The 21,531-nt window shown below is 37.0% G+C and overlaps 1 protein-coding gene across 2 annotated transcripts; it reads left to right on the top strand.

Moving 5' to 3' along the window:
* The first annotated feature begins 215 nt into the window (after nt 1-215).
* On the top strand, nt 216-14,468 carry LOC118265362 (phenoloxidase-activating enzyme 1). Of its 2 annotated transcripts, none has more exons than XM_035578195.2 (7): nt 216-451; nt 5,845-6,059; nt 7,274-7,445; nt 9,670-9,778; nt 10,908-11,095; nt 12,075-12,167; nt 14,018-14,468. In XM_035578195.2, exons 1-7 carry the CDS (start codon nt 400-402, stop codon nt 14,329-14,331), a joined length of 1,143 nt encoding a protein of 380 aa, XP_035434088.2. In that variant the 5' UTR covers nt 216-399; the 3' UTR covers nt 14,332-14,468. The 2 variants fall into 2 exon arrangements, with proteins under 2 accessions (XP_035434088.2, XP_035434089.2); XM_035578196.2 differs by having other exon boundaries at nt 228-451; nt 7,289-7,445.
* The last annotated feature ends 7,063 nt before the right edge of the window (nt 14,469-21,531 follow it).

Below are 21,531 nucleotides of genomic sequence, written 5' to 3'. Positions count from 1 at the left end.
TTTATGTTGATTCTACCTTTTGCAAAAGATTTTTTTTTTATCAAAAGTATACTAAATATTTTTTTTTTATTTCGATGAAAATCCCTTCTGACGACGTTTCCTTCCAGGAAAAACAAAGCTACGAATTTATTTATTTATGTTTATGGATGATTAATGCAAAAAATAAGGTTGTGTATAGAGGTAGACATGCGGCGCGTAGGCATTATATTTAATGTACGGTCTTGTCCTCTGAGAGGCAGTGCACGAAGCCGACCAACGCGATCTGGTCGCATCACTATCGCATATTTATTTTTAATTTAAATTTAAACAAACGAATTTATTTATTTAAACAAACTTTTAAGTGACAAAATAAATTTATATATAAATAATTTTTAAAAAGTGTTTATTTATCGACAAAAAATGTGGAAAAGTTTAGTGTTTTTTGTGTCCGTTTCAATTTGGAGTTTTGTGTGTAAGTACCTATTTAAGATTTTCGTATAAAATATACAGGCAAAACTCGTCTTTAAAAGAACAGTGTTAAAGGTTAATTTAGGTTATATTTGTGTGAAAAACTTTACCAGTTTCGAACTAATGATCTCATCAAACAATTTGTGTGCAGTTGCGATTAAGCAAACTGATCGGGTCACGTTGTTTTCTTATTTTAAAACGTGATGCTTGATAGAAAATGTACTTTATTACGATATACGTAGGTTCTCAGATAGATTGATTACACATAATGAACTATGCTTTGAATGTAGTAATAAAGAATCTAAGTTAAAAAATACATTTGTTCGTAATGATAACACGGAAGCTGAGGCTTGTGTCGCGAACGCGTTTTTCTAATAACCTCCAAGAAACTAGTTTTTTAAGTTTTCTGAGGCTACTACCATAATAACATGCCTTCTATACTATGTTTTGTAGAAATTGTTATTTAATATTAAACGTAAATGTAAACTACAATGAAATTGTTGATTTTAACTTTATAACCTACCTACATTTTTTTTACTGTGAAAATCACCGGTAAACCCGCTAGGTAGGTCGCAGCTCCGGGTAGACTACATATTGGGGAACCCCATTAAAAAAAAAATGTGAACGCAAGATTGTTCGATTATATTTCGAACGATTAGATTTTTTTTAAAGATGGAGTACTAGAATGTTTGTCGGGGCTCCGGCTCAAAAAGCAGGAGTAGGAGTAGGAGTAAGGGTAGGAGTATATAGTAGGAGTACTCCCTCTCACCTCGCCTAAGCCGGGAGAAGTTGTTAGACGATTTTATTCCTTCAAAAAAATAAAAAAACCGCATACCGTCAAATACCAAAAAACGTAGGCAAAAACAATAGAGTAAACATGTAGGTATAAATAGTATTATATTTTATTGTAGTTTTGACCATTAAACGACCTTTGTTGTTGTTTTAAATTGTTTAATAAAGAAAAATAATTTATGAATCACCAACAGTGTTATAAAATCGTGTCTGACCTAAAAACTAATTATAATTAAGTAAATATGTTAATTATGTTTTGTACTGAAATTACCGTAATTCCCACGTACATAATATAAGTATTGTATTTATTTAAAAAGGTTCATCAAAAACTATATCAATTCGTTCGTTCTTAATAACTAAATACGGTGAGAGTAACGGGGTAATTTAGGGTTTTTTATGCAAATGTAGGTAGGTTTAAATGGTGATAAGTAGGTACATTGTTCAGTGGTATTATGTGTCATAATGCGCTTTTCTGCTTATCCTTTCGGAAATAAAAGGCGTGACGATGCGTACGATACATGTAGGTACTGTAAAGAGATACTAATACAATCCATACAAGAATAAAATAGCATATTTCATTCATGGGATAACATTAATTTATTCAATTAGTTTAAGGAGTTTAATGGTCCACCATGAAACTAGCTGCACTGACAGACTATTATTTATTTCTTTGGTCGCTGAAGTTTCAAAAATACCAAAAATAATTTATGGTTAGATTGGAATAGGTAAATTTTCTTGACGTTGACTTTGACCTCCATGTTGAAATCTAAATGAACTGATACCCACTTTTCGCCAGTTTTTGTCAGGCCTATTTGTAATAGACGGAGTAATGTATCTTATTACTTGTCATACAATAATTTTCTGAATCGATTTCGATCATGGTGGCCAGTTTGTATAACTAGACTAGCCCATTTCGCAGAATATATAATAATACAGAAATGTGTGAGCAAACACAGGTGTAATCTCTGTACCCTCACTCTCTAAACCCGATGGTACGGCAGACTGACACGACCGGAGAGGTCAGGCGTAGGACCAACGGCTTTACGTGCTTTCCGAGACACGGGGGTGAAACCCTGCCAAAATTCTTGACTCTGAAATTCTTGGCTAGTAATAGTCATTTTACTCAGACAATGCAATTATTTATTTAATCTTTAATGTACAGAATACAGTTAAATAGTGTTACATAAGGCGAATTTAATGTCATATGCCATTATCTCTTTTTGGCCAGGCGTTGTCATATTATTATAGCAATATGAATCAATACGAAGTACCTTAATCGACTCGAGCCTTTAATCAGAAAGTTGGTTCATTCATTAGCTGTCAATGATATTACAAAAGAACCTCCTCCTTTTTGAGAAGTAGGTTAATTCATGTGTCTTTATATATTTCGAACAATATAAGCAGGATTCTTAGTTAAACGGATTGAAACGTAATATGTATGTACCAAAGAAACATAAATAAGTTTTATTACATACCTAGGTAATTAATAATATAAAGTTAAATTGTTCATATTATATTTCCAGGAATAAACACATTGATAAGTACTATAAATATTGGTGTTCAAATTGTTTATATGTAATGACAGAATAGGGAAAACTGTGCGCATTATGTGATCATGTTCCAAAATAAATAAATATAGAAATAACATCCTTATTTACTTGTTCAGAGACTTTATAATAATATGGATGACGATGGAAAACTTCAATATAAATTAAATATTTCATATTATTAGGTATATAATGTAAATATATTCCTTCAATCATTCGTAAAAGTAATATTAATAGGAGTGGAATGGTCGGATCAGTTAGGAAGATTTTTTTTAAGATGATATATAGGCTAAATGGATTTCGAACAGCTTTATGAGTATAGTTAATGTTAATATAACATTAACTGAGTTGACGTTTTAATAGTACCTTAATATATGGTTACTTGGAATAACTGATTTGATTTTGACTTTAACTGCAGAATCCTAGATACAGCTATGAGGAACTTCAGTCCATCAAATTTTATTGATGATTTTTTTTTTACTTCATATCAAAACAATAAAGTTTAAAATGTATAATTAGATATGACACATAGAGGTAGGTTGCCCTGTTCTTGTCTCCAGTGTTAGCTACTCGTACAGTCCCAAGTTCGATTGGTCTGTCAAAGTTTCGATTGGCCAGTCAGTTTGGTGTATTTCGATTGAGAAAGTTAGTGTTAGACTGAAATATGGTAAGAAGATTCAAATCATGTGCTATAAGTGTGGGACTGGACAAAAAATGTGCACAATATTTCATGTTTATTTATTCGAAATGCCAAGTTTGAAATATGTTCAGTATATGTCCACTGGACACCAGTTTTTCCAATCTTTTAGATGTCGATGTTTATACAAAGAGCTAGCTTTCCACCCTTTGCAAGCATAATAATATGACTTCGAATCACTGTCTATTAAAAATTGTCTGTCTGCATCAACATCCTTACATAGTTTTAAAAACCCAAGCATACTTAGGGACAGACAGCGTAAAGCGATTTTGTTTTAAATGCGATCGAGTGAGTCTACTGGATTTTAATAGTGTGTTTGTGACATTCAAACATTAAACGTAACTCCTAATTACACTTTTCCGCACATACATACATAAACTAAGAACTTCACATACAAGAGTATTACTATAGAAGTGGTTAAGAATTAGTAACACATTGCTATCAGGGAGTGAACCAAACCAGTTTTCTTTACGTCAGTTACCAGTCTCGAAATTCCTACGTCATTTATTTTTTGCACTCTTCATAGCGACCAGTGGTCTGTCTTTACCTATTGCAGTTTTTTACTCTAAAACCTGTTGCTAAAGGTACAATCAATATTTATAATCATTTTGTTTATTTTGGAAACTTTTTGGTGCCATATTATTGCTTTTATGCTAACTGTTTAGATTTTATCTTAATGATTTTCCTTGTTAGATTTGTTTTTGAGTTTCAGAATTGTACCTATATTGAATCAATATTTATTCTCTTACCTGTGAACCAAATCTTTGTGTAAATTGTACATAATTGACGAAAATAGAACTTTACCTGTGGGGAATAAATATTTGGAATTATATTATTTACTGCGATGCTAAATGGCGATACCTTAATTTACCTTTTTAGACATCCTTTCATTAGACTTTACCTTATTTTCAATAATTTATGATATTATATTAAAATTACTAATTAAAAATTGGTTTGTCTGCTTTTAATCTTATGCCTTGAGTCATATTTGTCATTTTAGATCTAGTGGCTAGTCAAAATATGCTGAGATTTTTTGTCTATAATTTTTAATAATACCTAACATAGAATCTGGTTTGTTCTTTCTATAAAGTTATAAATTCCGTAAACATCGCACATTTTCCTGTGAACTGAACAATCTTTAGAATGTTCTCACATGGAATTCCCAAGAAGTAGCGAAGCGCGTGTAAACGATAATGCATACGATGACATGCGATAACGAATATAAATAAATAACATAATAACAATATTGTTATTTACTAGATATTGGTAATGTTGATGGATAAGCTAAGTATAGGTACTTATATAGTAGTGCAGAATAAGTATACTTATAGGAATATCTTTATTTTTAAGTGGGGTAAAATCATCCAATGCCATTTTCCGCCCTGGGCCAGGTGAGAGGGAGTATCAGACTATTACTGAATAAAAATTACCCCGTTCCTACTCTTGCTTGTCGAGCCGGAGCCCCAGTAAAGCCACTATGTAGTCCGCAGCTCCGGAAAGTGTACTAAGTTACTTTATCCGAACCAGAACCTTGAACTGCCTTCGATGACCGAAGATGTCGCATTCACGATATAACTAATGAGACAGTCAGACCACAACATTCTAGTAAACAAAATAATATGAATTGTAAACTTGAATTATTGTACATTTCAACCCACCATTTGCAAGATGTAGGTATTAAGATAAAACAGCCACAACACACATTTCCTTATGACGTTCTGACATAGAGGTTATCTTTGATCTCAATAATGACTCGATGAGCAAATTAGTATTAATTTATTACTTCTTATGTATCAGTTCTATTCACACTTGGTATTTCTCGAACGGATAGGCAGAGCTAAAGATACTAAAAATGTTTATACTCACTTATTCACACACACTTATTTTGTACCAGAAGCTAGCCTATTAACTACTATAAAAAAGTAATTGTTGATATGTGTCCGTGTACGAGTAATTTCCAAAAAAGTTCAAAATGGGTTCTACGTTCTTACTTCACGTTGTACAAAGTAGTCGTTTGAGATTAATATTTACTATACTATTTATATATCTACTCGCACAAGATACCCGAAACTAAATTATTTACTATAATTTTATAATAACTATCTTGAGACATACTAAATTAAATAAAAATCACGGTTTCGTCACGTACATTGATGGAGAAAACTTCTATTAGATTCGAGTCACCCTCTTGTGACGTCATGCACCCTACCTAGAACGAAGTCGCCGCGTCTGCGCACGCAAGAGTTCCTTTGTGATTCGAAACTAGTTGAGCGTTTCTCTATTAATGTACGTGCGTAAACCATGATTTTTGGTTAAAATTAATTACTATAATCACTAATATAACAATCTCTTCTTCAACAGCATCACAAGAATGCACAACTCCTACCGGCAGTCGGAGTAACTGTGTCTCCCTCTACGATTGCCAGCCTCTTTTCAATGCCTTCGAACAGCGTCCACTGCCCTCCCACGTGGTCAGCTACCTGAGGAGATCACAGTGTGGCTTCGAAGGCTACGTGCCCAGGGTCTGCTGTGGACCTTTACCATCGCAGCAGGAAGCAACATCAGCGAGGCCTACGGTAAGAAACTTGTGATTTAAGATGTTTCATTTTCATGTCGATAGACTTCAGTATAATTAAGATGTTTAATTTTCATGTCGATAGACTTCAGTATAAGTCATTATTAGACGAAGCGGAGTCGATAGACTTCAGTAGAAGTCAATTGATATTGTTGCTTGTCCCAAACATAAAATGAAGGCTTTGTCCAAGGCAGAGGTTTTATTTGAAGCACTGCTCTATTTACTTTTAAGAACATTTACACAACCTTTAGGTCCTTTCACCATCAATTTAGGTAGGCTTGCTTCATTGTCAGCCATCATTTCACCATTATCGCTTACCACTAGGCAAGATGTGGCCACACACAGGTTGTGTTAAGTATAAAAAAGTGTTCAAATCCAATGAGTCCTTATAAAACCTTCGACAAAAACTTCATTTTATACCACGAGCTCTTCATCACCAATCTAATTATGGGCTAGAGCCTATTTCCGTGCACTACTGGGCATATAAGCATCTTTTATTAGCCCTATAAAAGGAAATGAAGCTATGATATTAATAAGCTGGTCGACTCGTTGACCGCTACCTTAAAAGGCTTTGACACTAGAGGTTAATCTTGTTGCAATGACCTACGGAACTAGAATAAGTACCACAGTTGGATATAAATTAGAAATTATAATTTATAAACGCATTAAATCTTCTAAGAAGTTGTTGTTGATAACCTGTAATGAAACATCAACGTTTTCTCCAGTTATGTTAACAGCTCCGTGTTATAACGTGTATTGTCATACACCAGGCACAATACCAGACTTCATATTAGATGGACTATTTAATTACTGAGAAAAAAACGAAAAGTTTTATTAATATCTTTCTTATCTTTCTAACTGCCGTACTCAGAGTCATTTAAAGATTACTTACTTAAACGATTCCTAAGGGTTTTGTTCCTAAAACAATTACTAAGGATTGGGTTAAGTAACCATTAACCCGTTGTCTGTCGGAACGCAGATCTACGCGAGACACAATGTGTTTTCTATTGTGTCTTATATACCGAAAGACAAGTGGTTAAATGACTCTGAGTGCGGCGATAAAATCTGAATTCGATATTTCAATCTCGAACTCATCTACCGACTATCAACTAATACACCAAACCCCAATCAATACATGACACATGTGACATTCTTCATTACACTTCTCTTACACCACCAAAATACAACTAATACTATACAACTATGACTAAACAGCCTGGACCCACCCAGGCTCCAACACAAGGCAGCAGCGAGGTGTTCCCCGAAGACTCTACACCAACTCCAAAGAACCAGTGTGGAGTCGACACGACAGGAGACAGGGTTTATGGAGGAACCATCACAGACCTGGACGAGTTCCCCTGGATGGCTCTCTTGGGTTATAGAACAAGTAAGTAGACTGAGGATTTTATTTCTATATAGATTTTAGTCACATCCATGACCATGACATGATATCCATGAAAGAGTTTACGAATCCTATGTACAGTATAAACATACTCGTATAAAGCAAAATATTAAGTGTGGCAGAACCATGCTTCGACACGAATGGGCCGGCCCGACCAGAGTGAAAAAACGGCCTCACAGAAAAACGACGTGAAACAACGCTTCCGTTGTATTTCGTTTTGTGAGTCAGTCAGGTGACCAGAGGCCCAATTACCCCAATTCTCAATCCTCAAGTCCCCAACAACACTTAAATTCCTAACCCCCAAAAGGCGACAACGCACTGGTAACGCTTCTGGTGTTTCGGGTGTCCATGGGTGGTGGTGATTACTTACCATCAGGTGAAAAGTAAGGACTTACAACCGGCTGTTGTTTATCTTTATTGCGATTAAAGTTTAGTTAATCATTAAAATGGTAATAAAAGTTTTCAAATGTGTATAGAGTAAAGAAATTGCAATACATATATAGAAAATGTCATTGATTTCATCTCACAGTTCTAAAATAAAAAAATAAATACATTTCAAAAATAAAATTCCTTCAGTACTGTTAATGTATTGTTCTGTCTATACAAAGCGACGAATAAAAAGGTTTGACAAAAGAAACCACGTCAATTTGTAATCTACAGAGTGTTCTCAAATTGACTGTTCATTGCGAAATTCGCTCACATCAAGTACGTTTTCGTAAAGAGATGAATGTCTCGTACATTGGCCATTCCCTAAAGACGCATTTAAGTAATCACGCTGTCTACTTGACGGCCTTACGGATTACGGCATTTAAATTACGATTTCTATATACGTATTTCCATACAAACGAAGATAAGCTCACGTGTTCTTCTCATGGGGGTTAGATAGAAACTATAACTAGTGTATTTTTAAGTCTTTAATTGCCAATAGAAAACTGTTGAAGGCAAATCCTCCACTAACGTCGGTCACCGGAGACCACCACGACGTTCAATGTGTTAATGGTATAAGCCGGTAAACAAGCAGACGGATCACCTAATGGTAAGCAATCGCCGCCGTCCATGGACACTCGCAACACCAGAGGCGTTGATAAGGTTTTAAATCGTTTAAAAATGTATGATGTAAGAGTGCGTCAGCAGTATACAATTTTCTAGTGTTTTGTCGAAACTTCTTGAGCCATTATTATAATAGTACATCATTAAGGTCAATGAACTCAATGAGGAATATTTTTTTGTTCTTGACGGACAGTAAGACTTCACATAGCTTGTTCATGGTGTATGTTATTGACCATGTTAAAAGATTGGTTGTCCTTTTATAATATTTGCCCATAATTTGGACTTGAAAGATTGATATGAAGAGAAAAGAAATCCTATAAATATTATTCATTCATCACGGTCAAGAACAAGAACAATTTTATTTATACCCACTAGGTTCTGCCAGCGGCTTCGTAGGCAAAAACGAAGCCTGTATTATTCCAGACCATAATCTATATCTGTTTCAAATTTCATCCCGATATTTCCAGCAGTTTTGACGTGATTGAGTACCAAACATACACATAAACTTACTGACAAACTTCACTACAATAATTGTTGGATAACAAACATATGTCTTACAATTTCTTTGTAAGACATAGGTTGTAAAACATTGTAGTTTACCTTCAAGTCGAGAGTCCATACAAAATATGTACCTTATGTGACTCGGTGGAAGATTCCCATGCTATATTTAAAACTACGAACTGGTTTGCTAACACAAAGAGGCAAAAAAGCACAAAAACGTTAATGGACTTGTTTATCTGTGAGAAAACCATGTTCTGGAATATTGAAGACATATAAGGCAATATTGGATATATACTAGTATGTAAAAGACCTAAAAACCTTTAAGAAAATATAGTATTCCTTTTTAAAAGGCTTTGGTGTTGCGGGTGTCCGTAGGCAGCGCTGATCGCTTACCACCATTGTGATCCGTCTGCTCGTTCGCCTATTATTAATTTTTTTTAAATGTAATGCCTCACTTTTAGATTTTCTCCTGTGTCGTGGGTGCGTTTGCAAACATACAAGTACACAACCACCCAGACTCGAAACAACAATTTGTGGAGCACACAAAGAGTTGCTTCGTGCGGGAATCGAACCCGCTACACATTGCGCGGCAGCCGGTTGCCTAGCCACCACGCCAGTCGGGCAGTAAAAAAAGTCATTTATTTTTTTCTTTCTGCAGATAAAGGAACCATAACGTATCAATGTGGCGGTGTTCTGGTGAACCGTCGCTATGTCCTGACAGCTGCTCACTGCATCAAAGGTGCTATAGAGCAGGCCGTAGGAACTTTGTAAGTTATTCCTATATTACTTCATAGATACTTAAGTAAACTGGTACGAATATACTCGTTTGTCTATGCCTGATCCGAAGCTGCGGACTACCTAGCGGGTTTCCCAGCACTCCGGCTCGAAAAGCAGGAGAAACGCGGTGGTTATGTCAGTCAGAGTCTGACACTCCCTCTAGCTTCGCCCAAAGGCGGGAGAAGTCGTTGGATGATTTTGCCCCTTCAAACTTGATCAATAAACTAGCTACTCTCGCGCGATATTACCCGCTCTTTATAGCCTTTAGCCTTTCTCGATAAATATACTAACCAACATTTATATGTTTTTATTTATACTAACCAACATTTATTCAAATCGGACCAATAAGTTCGGGAGATATATGTATATTAATAAGCTTGTTTAAACAAAAGAAGATTAATCCAACATGGAAGTAATTATTCTAATTGGGAACTATATTATAAACAGCAATGACGCATACCCAATCAAAGTATAATTATACATAGTTATTTTAAAGTTAATTAAACAATTTAATCACATGTGTAGCGTTGTGAGGAAAACAAATATCTATATATGTGGTAAATAATATACGGAAAATAACAATAAATCTAAGTAAAGTGGTATTATGTTTAGATAAATGTGACTTCCTTAAATAAGGAAGGGTTTTAATACAGTTTTACGAGTTTGCAACCTTAAATGGACATAAACAAACTATAGAATGTTGTGTGTTAGTTAAAGCCTCTGTAACTCAAGAATGGCTGAACCGATTTTGATCATGTTTGATTTATTTTCAGAATCATTTAATGGTTACTTAACCCAGTCCTTAGCAATTGTTTTCGTAACAAAATCGTTACTAAGGACTAGTTTAAGTAATCATTAAATGTCTTTGAGTGCCGCAGATAGTATTAAAAATATTCGTTATACATTTAAGGGAATTTTATATAACCTTTTATTTGACCTAGAGAAAATGTAGTACCTAAGTATATATCTACGTGTTGTTTGATACAGATCTTTACACATGGAGTTACCCCTATTATTCAACAGTTAGATTCACAACTTAATTGCTTACGTAATAGAATCGAAAATGTATTGACGTCATGATAAAAGGATCAATTAAAAAAAAACTCTTTTCTTTTTTAGAACCACAGTTCGCCTCGGCGAGTACGACACTCAACAAGAAGTAGATTGTATTGACTCGGTCTGTGCTGACCGTCCGCAAGAGATTCGCGTGGCTTCTGCCTACCCCCATCCTGGATATTCCGACCAGAACAAGAACAGGCGTGATGATATCGGTATCGTGAGGTTGGCTACCAGAGCTACTTTTTCATGTAAGTATTTATTTATTTATTATTTATTTTACTAAGGTTTAACAACTAAGATACATACAGACAATCTTAAAAATATGGGAAACAACAGTTAGTGTATGCTCTTAAATTAAAGGTAGGCTCAACATTATTTTTAGACTGTTCAAGCAAGTAAGTATAGAAAATAAAAGTACATTTTGATTGTCAAACTATTTGTTTCAAGGCGAATATACAGTTTTTGTTTCCAGTTATCCACAATTAAACACTTTGATTGATATTGTGTAGGTATGTGTTACTTCATTGGCAGCAACTGTACATAATATGTATGAGCAAGGACTAGATGATTTCATACTGTTTCTATAGAAATCATAAACAGCTTGTGTTTGACACTACTCAAAAGTGTTCACGTCTGTACTCTGCTTTAATCAATCAATCATGCACATTTCGTCTAAATAAGCCGCTAGTGAAGTGCATATTAAAAAAATCTCTTAAATTATAATTTAAATTGTATATTAGCTAGTTATGGTCATAAAATCCGACTTAGGCTAGGGTGCTTTTGGACATCCATATTGAATGCATGGATGTCGCAGAGCATGGGCAACAGGCTATTGAGCGACCTATTTCAGATTCGCTTCATGCACGGAGCATCAATTTGTATGACATATTTGACTTTAAATCACATCATATCGGCCTTTAATCCCAGAAGGTGTAGGCAGAGGTGCACATTACGACACGTAATGCCGCTATACAATGTACACTTTTCACCATTTGTGTTATAAATCCCATGTAATAGAGGGTGAGCCTATTGCCATATACTGGACACAATTCCAGACTCCGTGCTACTACTGAGAATTTTTTCGAAAAACCGAAAAAAGCCCAGTAATACTTTGCCCGACCCGGGAATCGAACCCGAGACCCCTTGTCCGGCAGTCGCACTTGCGACTACTCGATCAACGAGGCAGGACTTTAAATCCTATTATTAATTATTATATTTATTTTCCAGACTACGTCCAACCAATCTGTCTAGTAGACAACCGAGCACGTTTGGACGTCGGCACCGATGTATATGTCGCCGGTTGGGGAAAAACCCTGAACGGTACGTACACACTTACTATCGATTTCAAACAGGTACTTTCCAATTCCCACTAATTCTACGAATTAGGTTTATAAACAAATCGTATAGTACAGGGTTTTACGTATAATTTGAATGCAAGGTCGGCTCGTATTTTCGTTGATTGTTATGACTCATAGTAATTATTATAGTATGGTCTCTGACTTCTTATGTAGTTTGTAAAATGTTTATTTACTAGTACGTGTAGTTCTTAGAATGTATCAATATCATTAGCCTGTATTTCCCCGATGTGTAGGCAGAGGTTAAGCCTATTAGTTCAGCTATTAGTTCCTAGTTAGAAGGTTGTTTCTAACAGATCTGTGAGTTAGTAACCTCTGAGAATTTCTAGGTAAAAATATGAGCTGTGTTAGAAATGTGTCTACATCCTTGTGGTTAGTAGTTACCTATGTTTGTGATTTTAGGTAAACATTAGATATATTGACGTTTCTTACACACGCACTCAAACACTAACAGCTGAATTATAATTGATAAATAATTAGGTAGGCTCCAAGATAACATAGCTATAGTTTTTTTTAATGCAAACAAGCAATTATAATTAGATGTATGTATCCCGGTACATTAGATTTATGTACATTTAATTATAATTGCTTGTTTGCATTAAAAAAATTACAATAGTTAATTTTTCATCTGTCAGACATTTTTTCTGGTAGGTACTTCATTTGTAACCATACTTTACAGGAAAATACACCTAGTTTGTAGTCTAGTTAGGTGCATATTATTAATAGCATTCTCTTATCAATCACGTGTATCAATGACTTCTAGGTTAAATGCTTGCATTGTATAAATAATTCATTAATTGATGATATGCTTGTGTCAGGAATTTGTTGTGGTTTATAGAAACGGAAGCATTGTTCTTTGCATTTAAAGTGTAAGAAGGAAATCAATTTAAATATGTAGGGTGTTAAGTTGAATCAATGATGTAATTATACCAGCGGTAGTGTAGTAGATAAGTATAGAGAAAAATATAGAACTAGAAAAAACATTCACATGTATAGAAAGAAAGAAAGAGAAAATATTTATTCCACACGCTAAATAAACAGGTGACCTGTACAGTTTACACAAATATTTGTAAATACATGAGATTTCATAAAATATCTCAAGTTTGCGATGAAATTTGGTTAGGGTTTAACAATGATTCCAGTCTATTTGAAAAAGAGTCTTTGGAAGAGTACTGAATATAGATACATCATATTTTTTCTTAGGTTCGTGTTTGAACTTATTAAAACACTTTGTATACCTGCCCTTAGCACATAGAACGCCCGCCGTGGTGGTCACTGGTAACCGATGTTAGCGGAGGATTTGCCTTCAATAGTTTTCTATTGACAGTCAAAAATCTAACTAAATATGGTGTTAACTTGTTTGTCAATGTTAGATGAACAAGTATTGACTCTTCATACCTAAACGATTATTGTAACCTACCTGACGTCAATTTGTTCAAATTTACTTTAGTATCTCTTACCTATGTAGGTACTCAGCTCAATACTATTAAACACAGACTCCTCTTGACGCGCCAGTCTACGAACAGCGCTGATCGCTTACTATCATGATCCGTCTGGTCGTTTGCCTCCTATCGCAAAAAGAGAAGACTGTATAAGGAAATTTTCATTACAAACACAATACATAATCTAATTCCTGAGAAATACGAGCCGGGTCTTATCATGGTCAGAGTGAATAGGTATTTTCTAAGTCTATGTGCTCCATCTTCGGCCACATCTTCGCTTCGCCGTTCGAATTGGTGGTCAAATGCAGACTTATCAACGCTAAAGAAATAATAAAATCATATCTCTTAATTAATCACATCCTACTATTTACAGGTCGCAACAGCCCAATAAAACTGAAGCTTGGTCTCCCAATATTCAACAAGGAAGAATGTGATGACAAATACAAAAGACTGGGTGCTATTCTCGGTGAAAAGCAGATTTGTGCCGGAGGAGTGTTCGCAGAGGACGCCTGCAGAGGGGACTCTGGTGGTCCTCTAATGAGGAGGTCTCCAAGTGGAATTTGGGAAGTCGTCGGTGTCGTGTCCTTCGGCTATGGCTGTGGAAGAGACGGCTGGCCTGGAGTCTACACCTCCGTAGCCCAGTACATAGACTGGATACAAAACACTATGTCATCGACCAATGTTTAATGCCATTATTACTAGTCTATATCTTGGATGCTCCGAAACTCTAATTCTCACTCAAGAGTTTCGCTCCCATCCAATGTTCTTGTGTCATGTGATGTAATTCGTTTTTAATTTTAGTGAAATACAATTTTTATAAGGAATTTGTGTTTTTTTGCCAGGCAATTATGGTCGGTTTTTGTGTAAAAACATCGGAATAAAGTTTAGTCTATGTGTGACGTCAATCCAACACCGAACGTGGTGGAACCAATTAAAACTTCTCCATTAACTTTGAACAAAAAATGTAAAAAACCTCATTCTGTTGGGTAGACGCGCGAAATAGTTTTGTTTTTTTATTATAATGCCGTGGCAATTTGATGCATTTCTAATGTTTCTGTCACTTTCTCCAATTAAGCCGTGCTCCGAGCGGGTTCACCGCAACAGTTCAACGATATCGGGTCTGAACTTGTGACCCTGATCGGTACATACGTCATTGCTGGAAAACAGCATTTATTAGATACACTAGCTGCCATTTGTTTGTTTAAGGATTGAAAAAGTTTGTTTGATTTGTTTAAAGCTGATAAAGTACTGAACCAATTCCGAAAGTTCCAAGTCAGAAAGTTATGTAGACTTCTTTTTCGAATTTGAGTCTGTTTGTGTAAACAAGAAGTCGAAGAACTGATGGCCGCTAGGCCAAGAACGTGATCGAGTGGCGACCGCGGACTGGAAGACGTAACGTGGGCAGAGTAGTCCAATAGATGGTTTGACAATATCGTCAGAGTCGCGGTGAAGAGGATGCAGGTGGTGGCTTGTCGTTCTACATGGAGGAGTAAGTGCTTGTGCCTTCGTTCAACAGTGGACGTTTTCCAGCTGATGGTGATGATGATATATGTGTGTAAGGCTCAAATAAAAAAATCTATAGGTAATCCAAATAATACGGTGAAATAACAATAACTTTTAGGTGCTTGATCACATCGTATTAGTAACTTAAATTACATTTGAATGTTTTACCCAAAATAGAAGGGTCCAAAAGTCATCGAGGAGTCCCCAAACATTTTGGAACAAAGATATTCAATTAGTCGTAACGTATCATTTGCATATAGGTGTCGCTAGCTATCAAATTAAGTGGCGCGCTGACACTTTGGCTCGCATAATTAAATCATTTACCCTTTACAAAGTTATGCGCTCCTGGTAACCGAAGGGTAGTATGTAAATTTTATGGTAAAGATAAAATCGATTTTTATTGTTGTTAGGATAAAAATGTGGTTACGATAACTAAAAAAACTACCGTAGTTGGTAGTAAGTGCGACTGTTCAGCAGTGTTTCGAGTTTGATTCTGGGGGTAGTAATAATAACAATAATGAAGTTTATAGCTCGTTCTTCTCCATTCGAAGCTACACTTTGAAACTAGCACCTAGCCTCACTGACGGAGTGTCTGACAGATTATTATTTCTTTATTTGTTGACATTTCAAAAGTACCTATTTACTTATGGTTTAATTGGAATACATTATTTGACTGTGAACTCATTTTTCTTAGCTTTTGGAAAATGGTTGATTAAATAGTTATTAAAGCAGAAATTAATTACTAAAAACCTATAAACAAAATACGTACAATAATATGACGTGGGTCACATTGTATTGACATTGATCGATCGATGACCTTCACGACAAAAAACTGGTTAGACGCTATTACGTGTACTAGGTACACAGGTATATAACACATTTATATAATAGTGCATAGTCTAGCGTCGTATTGAAATGAAGTAATTAAGATTTTGATTATGACTGGACGGTGTTATCACGGTAATAGTGAACACTGCGATAGTAACAGCATGGTATTGTAACTAGTTATAATAAAAAAAAAAAAACTTGTTTATTATTAATATGTCGTGGTGGCCCGGAGGTTTAAGACACCCGCTTCTCAAGCCTGAGAATGCGAGTTCGACGGCAAGTACCAATGTGACTTTTTCCGAGTTATACGTACTTTCTAAGATTATTTAGACACCACTGACAAACGGTGAAGGATTTCTAATTATAAGTTTAAAATCGCCAACTCGCATTGAGCAAGCGTCACCACGCTTTAATCACCATTATTGCTCAAACCTTCTCCATGCGAAAAGAGGCCTTTGGTCAGCAGTGGCCACTTATATAGGCTGTTGATGTGATATGATGTGATAATTAAAAAAAGAACCAATTGTACTACAAGGAGAACTCGATCGTAATACAATGGTCATAAAAGTTACATTGCAAAACACCTTCAATTGATGACGACATCCTATTTTTATTTTTTGTTTCACTTCAATGAATGATTAATAGAAGTTCTGTATGCATATCAACTACTTACCGATGGTCAAGCGAATTTGCATACGGATGTATCAATGGGATTTCCAAGGTATTCCACTGATTTAGAACAAAACATGATCGTTTTTCTCACGATATGATTAATAGTACAGACTAGTATATTGATGTTATGTGATTATGTTAAACTATTGTACGTACATAGTACCTATATACTGGCTTATCGATTTAACTTCTCGTATATAGTAAATTTGTAATATATAAGACACATAGAAAATAAATTGTGCCTTGCGTGGATCTGCGTTCCGGCATTCCAAGGGTTAATTACAAGCGAAGTGAAATTTCCTTTAGTAATGAAAATTACGAAAACGAAGCAGTTTCAATGTGGAAATTCTACTTACATAAGTAATAGTACTAATAGGCGGGTTCGCGGGTTGGACTTGCTAGTGCAAGCACATATATTTTGTGTGACTTAAGTACAATTAAATTTAAAAGTTTAAATTCACCACATAATCAAAAATTAATATTTTATAATTACTTACGGTTGTCGTAACCCTGGGTAAATAAAACTAACTCGGCACCACCACCTGCCAGCACATCAACTTTATTTATTCACAATATCACTGCACTTCATCAACAATGTCAGAAATAGATGAGGTCCGTTCAACACAAAAATCCTTGGAGGAGAAGTTCGCGCCCTTGCAGGACCTGGTCACGAAGCAGATGGAGGCACTCCAGGCTCAGATCCAGGCAGCCGGCCCCAGCAAGGACACCATCGCCAAGGTGGCAGAAGAGTTCCGTACATTTAGGGAACTCATCTTCGGTGTGCTGAAACTCCTGCGAAGTCAGATGTCCGAATGCTCCAAACAAATTGATGAGCTTGCGACAAGGAGCCGTCGAAAGGCATTGATTATTCAAGGCATGCCTGAAAAAGAGGGTGAGAATATTAGTGATTTGGTGCTCGAGCTTGTCAATGGAAAACTGGGCTGCAAACTCACCGCAACATCCATAAGGGCCTCACACAGACTGGGGCAGGCTAGTGCTGACCATCACCGGCCTATTCTTGTCAGATTTGCCAGTGTGGACATAAAATCTTCGGTCTGGCGGGCCAAAACTCGTCTAAAAGGAACCAAGATTGCCGTCCGTGAATTCCTGACGAGAGAAAGGCAAGGCATCTTCGTGAAGGCGCGTCAGCACTTTGGTATGCGGTCGGTCTGGACTCAGGACGGCGTTGTCATCATCAAGGCCTCTGATGGGAGCAGGTGCCGGATCACTACAATGGGTGAGCTGAGTCCTTTGCTGGCCAAGTACCCAAGGACACAAGGCACGTCCTCATCCGGGGCCAGGCGGGACGCGGACGTGGCTGGCGGAACCCTGAAAGTGACACGCAGATAAGTACCAACTGCGAGTTGCATATTGTATCTCAAATCAAATACTCCAATATTATAGTGTACTTACTTGAGTGTTTGTTCCGTCGCTTTGTTTTGATTATTATAAATTAATTATTCCTTTTGAATCTCTTTGTTACCCATAGCCCAAGTATTGCTCAGTTACAGGTAGTTAAATTTTTATATTCATACATTTACATGATACCCCTCTTTTTTACTATTTCACAATCTCTTTGTTCGCTCGACTAATAATAATTGTGTTACATTTTTTTTTTCCTTAACTTTACCGTCATTACGAAATATTATATCAATCATGTTTTTAATTTTTAATTTTAATAATGAGCAAGTACCATATATTGTTTTTATGAGCCTTGCAACAGGTCAGTGGGTGACAGATGACAGACAGATGACATTTTGCCTACACTCGCGTTTTGTTACGCCTACCTATTGATTTGATTACTTTTTAATTTTTTTTTTTTTTGTGTTTCTCATTACTTTTTATTGTAGTTTTGTTGTTGCTTATCAATTGTTATTTTTTTTTTCTCTTACAGCTATCTGTTAAAATAATTGTTGAATATTTGTTTGTATTTTGTTTTTTGTTTTATTGTTTCTGTTTTTTTTTTTTTTATTCTGTTGATGTTGGCTGGCGGGTGGTGCAGGGTCGCCGGTTGAAGCAGATATTTAGTAGTGTTGCAATTGAATTATTATTATTAATATTATTTTATTTATCATATATTTAGTTATATTTAGTATTTAAATATTTTATATATTTCTACATACTTTGATAATGTCTGACGATGATGATTCCTTTTTAACGGCCAATATATCCTCCGAAGCTGACAGTTTTTGCTCTGCTACTGACTCCTTGACTGATTTCATCCACAGTCGTTTTGTCAACAAAAACAATCGCTTGTTGAACGTCTGTCACATCAATGCACAAAGCATTCCTAGTCATCACAGCGACCTATTTGATACGTTTAATAATAGCAACGTCCACGCCATTCTGGTATCCGAAACTTGGCTCAAGCCTCCACTGCTGTCCACTACCTACCCCCTCCCAGGTTATGTTCTAATAAGGAACGACCGCATGGTTAAGAGAGGAGGTGGTGTAGGTATTTATCTCCGCAGTGAGTTCTCTTATAAGGTGCTTGCTGCTTCTCCTTCTAACTGTACTGCGGAGTACCTTTTTCTTGAAGTTTGTTGCCAAGGGGGGAAAGTTGTGTTGGGTGTGGTTTACTGTCCTCCCACTGTTGATTATTTCACTGACTTCGAATCGGTTCTTGAATCTTTGGGTTCTGAGTACACGCATCACATAATCATGGGCGATTTTAACACCAATCTCCTATCCCATGAATCCTATCGATCCCGTAAACTCCTTCGTCTAATTGAATCAGCCAATTTTCACATATTGCCGCTCAATCCAACTCACCACAACATCACGGGTGATGATTCCTGGCTTGATTTGATCCTTACCTCTGATCCTTCCCTTGTTTCCTGTCATGGTCAGCATGACGCGCCTGGTTTCTCTCACCATGACTTGATCTTCCTATCTTACATCCTAAAACCGCCCAGGGTGAAGCCCAGGGTCTTGTACAGGCGTTGCTTTGCACGGGTGGATGAGGCAAAATTACATAATGATGCGTCATTGATTGACTGGGAACCTCTAATGGAGGCGACTGAAGTCAATGACAAAGTTAACATTTTTAACACAATGGTGACCAACCTCTACGACCATCACGCTCCCATTAGGAAAGTGAGGATTAAGCGGCCACCTGCGCCGTGGATGACGCCAGGGATCAGGATTGCGATGAGGCGCCGTGACAGTGCCTTTCGTAAGCATCGCAAAGACCGTACAGAGGAAAATTGGGCAGCATATAAGGTTGCAAGAAACAGGTGTAACCTGATGGTACGTAACGCTAAACGCCGCCATGTTCTCGAAAATATCTCTCATTCTTCTTCTGCCGATATCTGGAAATTCCTTGGAACTCTAGGTATCGGCAAAACACAATATCCGGACCTTCCCAGTACAATTGGCTTAGATGATCTCAATAAGCATTTCTCCACAGTCCCTCTTATGGATCATCTAGTCAAAGAACATACGTTGTCCCATATTGCTGGTCTGGTGCGTCCTAACATTTCTATTCCATTTCACTTCATACCTGTTGAGTCGTCAGAGGTCAGTAAGATAATCCTGTCCATTAAATCCAAAGCGGTAGGGTGTGACAATATTTCTCGCCACATGATCATCACAATCTTGGATCACGTCCTGCCAGCGATAACCCACATTATAAATTTTTCCCTCTATTCCGGAACTTTCCCATCCCTATGGCGTAATGCCTTTGTTCGTCCTCTCCCGAAAGTCCCTGCTCCCACTATACCCTCTCATTTCCGGCCTATTTCAATACTCCCTTTCCTATCCAAAGTCCTTGAAGCCTGTGTCCACAAACAACTGTCTAAGTACATTTACTGCAATGGACTCATCAGCCCTCTCCAATCTGGATTCAGGCCAGGACACAGTACTGTTTCTGCCCTCCTCAAAGTGACTGGCGATATTAGAACTGGCCTTGAGGACACTAAGGCCACGGTTCTGGTTTTAGTAGATTTCTCTAACGCCTTCAATATGGTCAGTCACGATATCCTTCTAGCCATCCTATCCCATCTTGCGATCTCTGGCAAATCACTTGAATGGTTCTCTTCCTATCTTCAAGAGCGTCAGCAGTCGATCAAGCTGGATGAGGCTTCATCTAGCTGGTGCGAACTAAAAACTGGCGTTCCTCAAGGCGGCATTCTATCTCCTCTTTTATTTTCCGTCTTCATCAATCTCATAACTTCCGAACTTCAGTGTGCGTACCATCTATACGCTGATGACTTGCAACTTTATTGTCAGGCTGGCGTTGACGGTTTGTCTGACGCCATCTGGAAGGTCAACGGGGACTTGGCAGCCATTAAAAATTGGTCTGAGAGGTTTGGCATAGCGGTGAATCCACTGAAATGCCAGGCCATTATCCTGGGAAGCACGCGTACGCTGAGCGGGATTGACAGGACCAATCTACCGGCTGTATCATTTAATGATGTGGCTATCCCTCTGAGTAGCGAAGTTAGGGATCTGGGGCTGTGCATTGATACAAATTTGAAGTGGCATGCACAGGTCACTAACGTATGCAAAAGGGTCACCGGATCACTACGGGTGCTATACAGGCTGAAGAACTTGCTTCCTTCCGCTACGAAAGCTATGCTGGTGCAGGCCTTGGTTTTTCCTATTATCGATTATGCTGATGTCTGTTACTACGACCTGAATGCAGATCTCCTCAATAAACTTGACCGACTTCTGAATAACTGCATTCGATTCGTATTCAACCTGCGTAAATATGATCATATTTCTGCACATAGGTTGCAATTAAAGTGGTTGCCCATTCGCCAGCGCAGGGAGCAAAGGGCGCTAACCACTCTATTCTCCTTTCTTGATACTCCTTCTTCACCTAGTTATCTGTCCCCCTATTTCCAATACATCTGCGCAAACCACAACAAACAACTCCGTTCA

Source organism: Spodoptera frugiperda, chromosome 28, assembly GCF_023101765.2.
Source record: "Spodoptera frugiperda isolate SF20-4 chromosome 28, AGI-APGP_CSIRO_Sfru_2.0, whole genome shotgun sequence".
In the NCBI taxonomy this organism is placed as follows: domain Eukaryota; kingdom Metazoa; phylum Arthropoda; class Insecta; order Lepidoptera; family Noctuidae; genus Spodoptera; species Spodoptera frugiperda.
Note: the sequence above shows the minus strand (reverse complement) of the source record. Positions and strands in the feature narration are given on the sequence as shown.

What these genes read in the sequence shown, in the direction of transcription:
- LOC118265362 (XM_035578195.2), top strand. Translation starts at nt 400, where the DNA reads ATGTGGAAAAGTTTAGTGTTTTTTGTGTCCGTTTCAATTTGGAGTTTT. An exon ending in TCTCTTGGGTTATAGAACAA is followed by an intron (nt 7,446 to 9,669) that starts GTAAGTAGACTG and finishes TTCTTTCTGCAG; the next exon opens with ATAAAGGAACCATAACGTAT. An exon ending in TACCAGAGCTACTTTTTCAT is followed by an intron (nt 11,096 to 12,074) that starts GTAAGTATTTAT and finishes TTTATTTTCCAG; the next exon opens with ACTACGTCCAACCAATCTGT.